The following is a 12,777-nucleotide window of genomic DNA, read 5'->3' as shown; positions in this document are numbered from 1 at the left end:
ATCAAAGCAACAACAAAACAGACTAACAAATAAACAAACACCAAAACCCAACAACCCAGTACAGTGTTTGATGATGAAAATAGAGCATGAAGAATTATTTAAAAGTATCAGAATGCTTAGATGTCCTTTTTGACAAGAGAATGAAGGAAAAGACACTTCTAGCCACAGAGGATTTTTGGAAATATCTAATTAGCCAAAGTTGTTTTAAATGAATAGTTTGCACTGATGCTCTCTAAACAAAACAAGCAACAAACAACTTACTCTTCTCCTTTGATCCATCCAATCTTGTCTCCTCTCATCTTCAGTGCCAGGGAAAGTTATCTAGCAGATCATCTTGAGTGCCATCACGTGGCACATACAGGACAACCAAGTGATCAGGCCCAGTCAGCATGGGTTTATGAAAGGCAGGTCCTGCTTGACGAACTTGATCGCTTTCTATGACAAGATGATGCACTTAGTGGATGAGAGAAGGGCTGTGGATGTTGCCTTCAGTAAAACTTTTGACTCTGTTTCCCAAGCATTCTTCTGGAGAAATGGACTGCTCATAGCTTGGATGAGTGTATGCTTCACTGCATAAAAAACTCGCTGGGTGGTCAGGCCCAAAGAGTTGTGGTGAATGGAGTTTAATCCAGTTGGAGGCTGGTCACTAGTGGTGTCCCCCAGGGCTCAGTACTGGAGACAGTTCTCTTTATATCAGTAATCTGGACGAGGATATCCAGTGCAGTAAGACACAAGTGTTGATCTGTTCGAAGGTAGGAGGGCTCTGCAGAGAGATCTGGATAGGCTGGATGGATGGGCTGAGGCCAACTGTATGAAGTTCAACAAGGCCAAATGCGGGGTCCAACACTTGGAGCACAACCCCATGCAATGCTACAGGCTGAGGGAAGAGTGGCTGGAAAGCTGCCTGGTGGAAAGGGACCTGGGGATATTGGTCAATAACTGACTGAATATGAGCCAGCAGGGTGCTCAGGTGGCCAAGAAAGCCACCATGATGAAAAGCCAGATGTCTTTTCCAACCTAAATGATACTGTGATTCTGTGATTCTTCTAGAATCTGACACCTCTTTCTCACATTTCTTCTACACCTCCTATAAAAAGCACTTGAAATGAGCTGAAAGAATCTACTTTCTAATACAAAACTGACTTCTGACCAGTCAATGCTGTATATTTAAGCCATGAATAGAGAATTGCATGATGAGGAGACTGAATGCACTGTATTTATTTCCTTCCTCTCTAATCCTGTAAGGAACCGTTTTTGCTGTCAGAGTCTCATATATTTGAGGCATACCTAGGTCACATTCCTTCACAAGAAAAAGTAAATCATAATGTAGCCTGAGCCAGTGTCAGTAGGAAACTGCCTCTGTGAAAAAAAATAAACCCTTAAGTCAAATTAGTGTGCTTAAGAAAAAGCACTTTTTTTTTTTTTTTATGGTTTGGTCAGTAGTAAGAAACAGAAATATTTACCCATCAAGTTGCCTTGAATGTCTTCATGTTTTCTGATGGCTCTTCCAGTGATATTTCGCTTTGTAAACAAAGAATGTGTTCCTAAAACTCAAACAATGTTATCATGTATACAGTTGATAAGTGATGAAACAGTGTATGACAGCAGAAACACAGCATCTGCATCTCAAAAGAAAAGGTCAGTTGCTGTGCATACAACTGAACATAAGTATTACACAGTTCAAGTAACGTGCAATTTGACTGAATAACAGATTATTAAAGAGAGAAGAAAAAACTCAGTTTAACAGATCTAGGGATGTTTAGAACATCAAATACTAAAACAACAGATCTCTAGCATAGGGATAAAAACAAATCTGAACAGAATTAGGATTTAGAAATACTGGGATGGCTACAATGACATCTACCAAAAAAAGCTGGCTTTGGTCTATAGAAGCTTTAGCAGTGTTGTGGTTTAACCCAGCTGGCAGCTAAGTACCACACAGCCGTTCACTCACCCTCCCCCCTCCCTCTCTGGGATGAACCGCTAGCTGAGTACCAATTGGCTAGGAGAACTGCTATCTAGTTGAGTACCAATCTCTCAAATGACATGAGCTTTGCTTGGAAAAAGTCCTCAGTGCAGAACAGTGAAATGAAGCTATCAGTACTTGAGTACTTTTTTGTTCGAGTGCTTCTGTATGATGGACACTTGAATGCAGTCAGTGGTATCTGGGTGCATCACAAGTGTGTATTTACTTTTAAACTACTGATAGAATAGCTACTTTAGATTGGCAAAGGAAATACATCTGTGAATAGACTGTGTGCAGAAAAGTTACTAGAGATAATATTTCAGAAAAGTGTTCTTGCACTGCTATTCAATGAGAGTTGTATGCCTGCAAAATGTCATAGTATCTTCCTGATTCCTTTTCCCCTTCTCTCATGAAAGAGGCACTCTCCCTCTTAGCCTCAATGAAGGCTTTGTTTTTGTCTTCAACATTCATTACAAACTTTCTGGTGATTAGCATGAAAAATACTAACACAAAGAAGATTTTTCTTCTCAGACTGCAATAAGACTGGGAATGTTGCTTACTGGCAGATAGAGCTGAGAGTCTATTGAAAGAATTTGGATAAATTGACTAGCTTTTTCCTCTACAGAGCCCGTTGTGTGTGTCGCACCAATAATGCTTTTAAAAAAGGTTATTCTGATACTATGTGCAAGATTTGAGGACTTCTCTCTTGGAAGCTTAGGTCTGTTGTATGGCATACTTTTTCTTCTCACCACACAGGAGAAACATGGAGGCAGGTTTGGTGTGTGTCCAATGCCACACTGCATCAGCGATAGTGCTCAATAATATTGTTGTAGTTTATGAACAGTCCAAGAAGAGGAGAGGACCAGTTTAACATTGTCATACTTGATATTACAATCTGTCACACCACTATTCAATTTGGGATTACATGTTCAGAGATCAAGGGGACCTAATTTGGCAGATAGCAAACTGCTAAACTCCCTGCCCCTGGTAATTCATAGAAACTTGGCAGAGAAACACACAGGCACAGTTATCACATAGGGACTCCCTGTAAATGTTTCTCAAAAGCAGTTTCTAATAATAAGATAAATAACATGGGTGACTGTTACCAGAGTCTATACTTATGTGCTATGATGTTTAATTATCTGCAAATATAGGTCACACAGATAATAAAGACAGACAATGGTAAGAGGCTTTCTTTTTAAACTCTGACACGCTTGATTCAGCCTCAAAAACAACTATGCCTTTTGATGGTAAACAATTGGTCATGAAAATATTGCCTGAAATGAACTTACAAACATGGTAAAACATGGTCAGTTTAGGAAAAAATAAGGGCTATCTAGGCAAGGGTTCTATGTCCATCTGATGCATCTATTATAAAATGTAGAAACTGTTCATAGCAGAATATAATGATCCATTTTCCATGTGCATGCATAGGTGGAGAGAGGATCAGTGTGACCAAAAACACTGGAGGAAGCAGATATGCCTTCAGTAAAGTGATTGAACGTCAAGAACAGTAAACAATGAGAACATGGAAATAGGTAGAAAGTCAGTATTCTGAAAGTCTTAGAAGCAGATGACTAGAAGCATATATTCAATGCAGTTGATCAGATGGCTGAGAAACGGGAGAAACATCTCAAAATAGGAGCAGGGAAGAGAGGAGCTTTTTGCCTTTGGATACTTCTCCTATTTCTATGTTCTTTCTAGACTAAATGCAGAATGAATAAGCTGTTCCAAACACTACCTCTGCAGATGGCACCGTCTGTTTGGCAAAAAAGGCCTGTAAACATTCACAGGGAATGTAACCATTTAGGCTCAACTTCCAATGGCAGTTGTTGAAATCAAATTAAGAAATGCTAATTTATTATTATTATTATTATTATTATTATTATTATTATTATTATTATTATTATTATTATTATTTTATTTGTGTGTGTGTGTGTGTGTTTTCCCTGATACCTTCCTTCTCAACTAGACTTCAGGACTCTCAGAAAGAAAAGTTGGGTTTACACCCATCATTGCAGATGCTTTTGGGTAATTTAGCAGGGAAGGCTAGGCATGTATTTTGTCAGAGATCCAGGAAATATTTTCTAAATTATATCACAGAAGAATGAAAACCTTCCTTGAGCTGTATGGTCTAAGAGAAAGGAGGTTATATAGGGCATAATTTTTCTGTCCTCTAATGGAAACTATTGTCTGACTTTGCTACAGCCATAGTTTTCTAACCATTAGAAGTAATTTGCCCAGATTAATGCTCTCTGTTCAATTCATATAAAGTGACGATTTCATAACACTGCTGTCTTTATCAGTAGTCAAAATAACCCCTGGTAAACCCCAGGAGGCAAAAATGCTTGTCGCGTTTAGCTGTTGAGGGTGGATGCTGCTGCTTCATGAAGAATAAAGTAATTGTTTTAAGGAAAAAGAAACATCATAAAATTACTGGGTCTATCAGAATTCTTTGTCTTTCATCAGATGTATTATTCCGTCATAGCTTGGCTTTTATTTTTATGTTTATCACAATGCCTTTTTTGTGTCTCTGATAATACGGGAGTGCTGTGAGACTTCCCTAAGAAGATACTACAAAGTGTTTTTTTTAAAAAAAGAAACTCACCTATTTTTTTTTTTTGTGGGTTGAATTCAGGGAATATTGCTGATTGCAAAGATGCACATAAATTCATGGATATCTTCTACTGCAACTTCATGTTGAAAATGCCAACTTCTATAAGACCATAAAAACTTTTTTAAAATTACTTTGCATGTTGTTCCCTGTATAGCCAGTACAGTTGTTTTCATTAGCTTTCTTTGTATTGCATGTATAGCTGTTTGAACTAGCTATAGCTAAGGAAGTTCATGTAGTTAAGAAAGTTTTAACACTTTACTATCTTTTCTCCCTTAGGTATGGTAACATATGCTCCCCGTTCAGCCTTGGAATCCATTTAGACCACGAACAGCTATCATTCTCTTAAGTCAATCAACCATCTTGCCTTTGAATAATTAGTCTGCTAAGTCTGAATGCTAAAAGCAGTCTTTGATTTTAATTAGTGTTATTTCACATGTAATTCAGCATTGTTTTGACTTCTTTTTCCTGAGGCTGGTCATATAAAGATATTTTCAATGCCTTTATTCAGTACAGGAAAATGTCTTTAAACATGTTAATAGTGCATAAGATTTCTCTGAAATATTATTTCCCATCCAGAAGCTACCATTTTGCACTCTCCCCCTGAAAAAAAAAAAAAAAGTTCTAAAACAGCTGTAACAACATCTAGAGTTTTTTAGATGTTATTACCTTGCTTTACTGGTTATTGCTTACAGTTGATGTCGGTTAACCTTCAGTGCTTGCTGTCTATTTCCAGAAATTTAAAGCTTACAGGATAACACTAGGATATCACTATGATTGAGGGCTAATATGGCTTATCAGTCACAGTATTGGATTTAGGATTTACATTCAATGGTTTAGCATTTTGTGGTTTGCTAAAGTAAATTATAAGTTCCTGAAAGATTTGACACTTGAACTCCAAACCTTAAGTAGGATTTGTAATATTCCATCTAGGGTTCATCTCCCTGTGGTCTGATTCAAGAAGTGTTTTAGGTAGCTTCCTTACATGCACTGAAACTTCTGAGGAAATTGCTAAGTTATGAAAGCAAGCTGTGAGGAAATATATACTGTACAGCCATGTGAGATAGCAAAAGTGCAGATGTGAGCCTGAAATGGGACTAGGTAGTACCTGCAAAACGACAACATAATTTGTAATGTAAAAGAGAAACAAGAATCTCAATGCTGAAAAAAGAATGTTAGAACTTACCATCGCCTCATTGTCTGTTCAGGGTCAAGGCTGAAGTCACTTTTGACACACAGCTTCCACTTAGCATACTTTTATACTCTTAACTCAATTAGTGGAGACATCCATCTAGCACTTGGCCTGCACAGTGTTAGTGCCAATACCCATTAAAGAAGAAAAAAAAAAAAAAGAAGGACAACAATTTCTCTGCATAGGAGATACTGCTTTAGTCAACAGTACAGGGATCTAGTGTGAAGCACCTGTTTTAGAATCAAGTTACAGTCAGGTATTTTTAGGCTAGTACTTAGGAAATTAGGGTCTAGATCACAAAGGAGAAAAGTAACAACAGTTCAAGTGGGAGACAGGTAAAACATTATACCCTGATACCTGCCTAATACCTCAAAGCATCAGAACAACTAGCCTGGAAGCATAGCCCCTTCCTGACTTCAGCAGCATCCCTCAGTTACTACTCCATCACTGCTCTTATAGACTTCACATCTCCTTTTGAACTGCCTCTTCCATTACATTAATTCGCTTCCTTACCCTTCCCATCATCTTCCAAACAGTTCCAAACTGACAACCATCTATTACCGTCTTGAGACACAGCCATTGTTTTACCACCCATCCTGACTTCTCTAAGATATTCTTAAACCACATGATACCTTCAAACTTTCAACACATCTTCCCTTAGAATCCCAGGTAAACCATCACAGTCCCCTCATCTTCAAAACTCTCACAAAAGATGTTTTTTATTTCTGTAGCTCTGCATGGCCGAGAGCAGCTGGGGAAACAGACTACTGAGCAGTCTGCACCAAGCCCAATATCATGCCATAGCAAGCTGTAGGCCAGCTCCTCCCCACCAGGGGACCCCAATGCCCTCCAGGCAAGGCAGTTCCTGGCACTCTGCGAAGCATGGTGTAAGTAAGAAAGGAAAGAGCAAGGAGGGTTTGAGAGAGGAAAGTTAACTGCCATTAGTACTGACATCTTTAAAGGCTGAGAATATAGTGGCTAAGCATTGTTTATATGAAGGTCTGAAGGGGTATAATGCAAAAGGATTAGTAAAATACCATGGTTGAACCCAAGGGTTCTCCTCAGGCCTGCAAGTGGGCTTTTGATATGGTGTCCTTGTACTGAACTCAAGCACATCAGTGTGGGGAGAGTTCTGTGTGTTGGCAAGAGAGGGGTGAGTAGGGCTGGTCTGGGAGAAATACATGTAGAGGTGAATGAGAGATGGGTCTGAAGCAATGAGGGGTGTGGACTTTTCAACACTGATGAGATTTTCATCCCTGATTCAGGGAAGGTTCAGGCTGGATATTAGGAAAAGATCTTTACTGAGAGGGTGGTCAGGTACAGGCTCTCCAGAGAAGTGGTCATAGCACCAAGCCTGCCAGAGTTCAAGAAGTGTTTTGACAATGCGCTCAGAAATATGATATGATTTTTGAGTGGTCCTACGTGGAGCCAAGAGTTGGACTCAATGATCCTTGTGGGTGCCTTCTGACTGAGGATATTTTATGTGTCCACTGGAGTCCCCTGCAATGACTTTGAAGATGATGCTTCTTCTGGGGTCCCCCACAACTTCTTCTGCGGTGTCAACAGTACATGTAGTACTTGAAGGCACTGTCACTCACATATACTTAGAACCCCTCTGGTAGATAACCCCCACCCTAACCTCCTGCTTGTGAACTTTCTCCACGCGAGGGCTCTGCAGATTCCCCTCAAACCAGCCCCCAAAGCCCCACGTCACTAGAACCTGCCCCAAGATCACCAACAACCTCTAAGGCCCCTGGACTGCAAAACCACCCCCAAACCTGAACCACTCCACTCTTACAGTATCAGAACTACTTGTAAAGCCTGCCCAACACCTCAAATGCCTCTGACACCACCTGAAAGACCTGCTACAACCCCCACCCCCACCACCCAAATCCTTGCATAAAATCTTTAAGCCCACTGCCAAACAGTGCTCCAGTAGTCGTAGCAACTACAAACCAGCCGTGTTCCTATTCCCAAGCCTCCATGACGCCAGGTGTCTCTTTATCTCCCTTCACTGTCTGGAGTTGGCCTGGTGACTACATGGTACTGTGCGCCTTTGCTCCCATGCCACAGGATAACAGGATGGATGGCCGGACACTGCTGGGACTGGGGCACAGGCCATTCAGAGGCCAAGCAGAGGACAGATCACTCCCTGGGGACCACCAGCATTTCCTTTTCCCGTCGCAGTAAGACAAGCAGAGGATAGCCCTTGCCTTAATTTTTTTTATTTTTTTTTGTCAGTTAGTGCTGATGCAGTGACATTACATCAAGGTAAAAGGGGAGACTCAGCCAGGTGACTCCTAACCTGTTTGGCTCCCACATCAGCCCTGCTGGAGGCTGATGCACCTCCCACCAGCTTCAAACTGTGCTGGAGTCCTCCTTGCTGCCTACAAGACTGCATCATATATGAGTCGGGATTAGCCAGAGGGTAAGTCTTCTGAGGCAGTGTTAGTGACCGAAGGAACAGTGTTACTGGTTGTCAAAATCAATTCACTCTTTGTCAGCAGGTACCACTTCCCTTAAGAAGAGACTGGTTGGTGGAACTGAGAGAACCCCAAACATTAAGTGAATTCTTCACAGTGCAGATGAATTACTGCTCACAGGTAGGTTTGGTGGCAGTACAGCTTAGTGCAATCTTAGGGACTGATTCTTGCATAGGATCTAATATGAACGGTGGCCTAAACCAAGCCTACAAAGAACAATTAAAAGGCATTTCTAACGTGTGTACAATAGTCTTCTGATTAAGATCTCGACAGTAATCATTCCCTGTGCCACCAAGTTTTCAGCTCTGTGTTCTGATCTGAGATCTTGTTTTAATACTGTGTTGGTATGACAGTCAGATGTCTGAAGTCTGACAGGCAGACAAGCTGACAGCTGTGCAAGTTCCTAGCTGGGCTCTAGTCTAGCAGTAGAACAGAAGCATAGACAGGTAAGATCATAGTTTTTTCATTTCAAATAACATAATCAAATGCTTTCCTGGGGAAAAAAAAAAAAAGAAGAAAAAAAAAAAGCTGATGGGGAGGAAGCTGACAGTTACTGTCAGTGATTTACCACATTAAGATCAGCAGCCAATCTTTCCTCAGACAGATGAACTCTGCTCTACTAAGGACTCTTAGTAGAGTATCTAAGAGTATCTAAGGATACCACATGGTCAGGGGATGGGACTGGCATTGAGCCCCATGGCAGAGTCACTCCCACGTGTTGTTTATGTGCATTCATTAAACAATTGCTTTATTCTTCTAACTCATAGCCATGGTTCCTGCAGTCCCTTTGCACCTTATTCAAAAGTGTGCTCCTTAGCTATGCGGATTGCTTCTGGGATGGGGAGAGGAAGAGTCCAAGCTTACAAACACATAGGCAAAGATGCATGCAGGGACATGTTGTGTTCTGCTACTGGGCTTTTGAGTAGACATGTTGCCCCGCTCACCCATTCAGGACCATTACAGTTTTCTCTTGACTCCTGCAAAACCCTTTATTGTGTCCCTCAGTCCTCCCCTGGTTCTATAGCATCTTTTCACCTCTGTTGTATCCTGAGGACCTCTCCTGGAATTTCGTTATGACAGGATTGCTCCACACATAACTTAAGTAGCGCTGCCATGATCGCTACTGCCTCCCCATGCCCAAAATGCAGAACTGCAGCACCCAGCTCTGCTCATGCACGTAGCAGTGCTGTACTCTGCAGTATGGCGGCACTAAGAAAGCATTTCATTTCAGCATCAGTGTTAGTGGCACCAGGTAAGTGTTGGGACCACCAGTGCGGCTAGCGAGACCTTTTGGTGGTGGTGGGCTCAGGGGTGTCTCCTGACTGCCCCAGGATGATGTGACGGAGAGGCGCCGAGGGACTGTGGGGCACAGCCTGCTGGGTGTGGGCAGGGGTTTTGGAGCAGGGGCTGCCACTGCTGGGGTCTTTCCCATGGGCTTGTGCAGCCCTGGGTGGCCATGCACACAGAGAGCCAGGAGCCCCAGAGCAGGGTGGGTGTACAGTGGCCTGTGGGCTGGGTCTCCCAGGCACACTTGCCTGGGAAAACTCTGACAGGTTCCCTGTCAGTTGAAGTTGGGGCAGCCCCAGGGAATGAGTGGAGAACTGGCAGAGGGGAGGATGGGAAGAAGATAATAGTCTCTTCCACTCCCCCAACAATTACAGATGCTGAATGCCTCCCCAGCTCCTCAGAGCTTCCATGGAGACTCCCGCAACACTGGTTGCCCTGCATGGCTGCCTCTAGCTCCAGGACCAACCTTGAAGCAGGTTTGAGTCAATTCGGGGAAGAGCGGTATAGAAACTCATACAGAAGGAAGGGTGCTAGCCTAAAACAGATTTGGATAATACCTGTTGATAACAGTTGTGTGTTCTCTTCCTCTCTCAGGGCTAGCAGTGAGGGCTAAGTTATACTGTCCTCTGCTGTGGATGTCACTGACTCCATCTGGCTTAGATTTGCAGGATTTTGCCTCACTGTTGTAGTGGCGTGAGTGAAACAGAATCACAGAATCGAAGGGGTTGGAAGGGACCTCGAAAGATCATCGGGTCCAACCCCCCTGCCAAAGCAGGTTCCTTAGAGCAGGCTGCCCAGGTAGGCATCCAGACGGGCCTTGAATATCTCCAGAGAAGGAGACTTCACAACCTCCCTGGGCAGCCTGTTCCAGTGCTCCGTCACCCTCACTGTGAAGAAGTTCTTTTGCATGTTGGTGCGGAACTTCCTGTGCTTTATCTTGTGGCCATTAGCCCTTGTCCTATCCCCACAAACCACTGAAAAGAGGTTGGCCAAATCCCTCTGTCTCCCACACCTCAGGTACTTATACACAATGATGAGATCAAACGGGGAAGGTGGAGTCATTGCTCACTTTTGACAGGAACTGCTGTGGCTGAAGATAAGACCAGCAAAAAATAAGGCAGATGAAAACTGAAATGAAGTGGGTATGGCTGGAAGCTGCCTCCACCTGCAGACAAGAAAGCTGTTGTCTGTGGGGGAAGAAGGATCCCTCTTAGCCGTCCTCAGCAGACTGGGTCACCGGCATGCATGGCATGATCTGTGTATGTCACTAAAAGTGCTGTATGGTTACATACTGGGTATGTGCGAGACACTAGTTAGCTATGAATTCTAATGTTATAAGAGTTATAAGATGCCAGTGCATTCTCTTGGGTGGATGACAGCCAAGCAACTGTATCTACAAAGGAGGAAGCCGGCAGAGAGACCAAGAAAGAAGCTTCTTCAACGTCCACCATCTCCCACTGTACCTATCCATCCATGCTTCTGGCTCCCTACTCCCCTCTCCCTTTTTCTTCCTCTATCACTGCTATCTGCATCTGTCTCATCTTCCCCTGCAAATCTCTCTGTCCTGCTGCCTGACCCATTGTTTCTTGCTATACCCACCTGTCTAGATGGCGCTTCTCTTTTTCTCTCCTTACGCCTCTGTCCTGCTCCCTGGCCTTATTTTTCTTTCCTCCAGCCCTGCTCTACAGTCCATGGTAGCAGAAAGCAACAGGTCAGCATGGGACAGATGAGTGCTCATCCAATGCTGATTTCTGAGGTGAAATGGGGGGAAATGGGTGCATAGGGGCCATCAGCCATGCAGCAGCCTCCCTCCAGGCACTGATGTGCATGAATAAACAGCTGCTTTGTTTATTGCACTCCTGACTGTGTTCGCAGTCCCTTTGCACAGAGTAAGTGGCTGTCACTATGGTCAGGGAAGCAGGTTAAATAGTGCATGTGTGGGTGTGGGAATGTATCAGGTGGTGGCCCAGCGTTCCTGAAGGGTGGCAGCTGTTGGATGAGTCTGGAGGAGCCCCTGATGGAGGCAGAAGGGGATGGCCCCGCTGTGTAAAGGGGCTTTGGAGCTGTTCTCTGACAAAGGAGTAGTTTCCAGCTCTTGTGGACAGAGTCAGGGAGAAGGTGAGTGCAGTTGTGAAACATGGGATTAGAAATTAGAGAGTGATTGATTAAGAATGAATATGTAGGCAACACTCATTGCTTAATATGTGCTACATTTGCGATGTACTGTGCCTGTGCTGTGCTTAGGCCTCCAGGTAACAGGAGCCCCTGAGACCCCAAGAACCAGATCAAACCAACCTTATGGTTCGGACTGTGACCAGGGGCTCAGAGATAAGGAGGACTGTTCATAAAAGGACAAGATAAAGAATGTCAAATATGCAAGGCCTCAAGATAACAGGAGCCCCTCGGACCCTGAGAACTGGACCAAACCAACCTTATGGCCCAGATTGTGACCAAGGGCTCAGAGAGCATGCACAAGGAGACAAGGTGACAAGTTCAACTCTGATGAAGACATCTTACTTCATCCTTATTGACCCTCAGTGCCCACCACCAGAAGGCACTGCGTAAGCGCAGATGGGAGGAGTTTATGGAAATGACTTCTTGGAGCTAATTTTAATACTAAGCGGGGACAGGTCATGCATATGTATAGGCGTACTGGGAAACTTCATGCATATGTAACTCTTTACTATATATAACCAAAGCAAGTTGCCACGTTAGGGTGCGCACAACTTTGGTGGGACTACCCCCTGTGCTGCCCAGCGCTGAATAAACATACCTACTTTACAATCTTACTGATTGTGGAGTCAGCTTTCCGCGAGTCAAACCAAAGCAAGTTGCCACGTTAAGGGCGCACGACTTTGGAGGGACTACCCCCCGTGCTGCCCAGCACTGAATAAACATACCTACTTTACAATGTTACTGATTGTAGAGTCCGTTTCCTCGAATCAGCTGTGCTTTCATGAGACTATTGGGGGTTGTGGAGATGGCACAGGAGGCGCTGGGTCCACCTGGGGGACAGCTGTGGGACCGGCTGAACTGAGGGAAGGCTGTGAAAGGGGTCAAGAAGCTACAGGGCGGGTTGTGCCAAGATGGACACAGAGGTAAGAGGCGTCACACCAGGTTCTGCATGTATTCCACATCTGGTAGCAAGTAATGGAGTGTGTGGGGGTGTGTGCTGCTGTAGGGTCAGAAAATGTTGAGTCCTGCAGCATGCTGGGAGTTGTAGTCTTTGGGCACC

At 43.6% G+C, this 12,777-nt stretch overlaps 1 protein-coding gene across 39 annotated transcripts in view; it reads left to right on the top strand.

The window, feature by feature from the left end:
- LOC121059350 overlaps positions 1-12,455 on the top strand; it is a 143,204-nt gene extending 130,749 nt beyond the window's left edge. For 8 of the 39 annotated variants that reach the window (XR_005814531.1, XR_005814520.1, XR_005814514.1 and 5 more), the window contains 4 exons: positions 8,014-8,200; positions 8,280-8,375; positions 9,917-10,018; positions 10,137-10,352. Coding sequence is in view for 1 of the 39 variants with exons in the window: in XM_040536114.1 (XP_040392048.1) it covers positions 6,504-6,659; positions 8,277-8,375; positions 9,917-10,018; positions 10,911-11,117 (564 nt within the window). In the remaining 38 variants the exon portion in view is untranslated. The other 31 variants (XR_005814506.1, XR_005814524.1, XR_005814513.1 and 28 more) reach the window with 13 other exon arrangements.
- The last annotated feature ends 322 nt before the right edge of the window (positions 12,456-12,777 follow it).

The sequence above is a fragment of the Cygnus olor genome, chromosome 24, assembly GCF_009769625.2.
Source record: "Cygnus olor isolate bCygOlo1 chromosome 24, bCygOlo1.pri.v2, whole genome shotgun sequence".
Lineage (NCBI taxonomy): Eukaryota > Metazoa > Chordata > Aves > Anseriformes > Anatidae > Cygnus > Cygnus olor.
This window is presented reverse-complemented; position numbering and strand designations above follow the sequence as displayed.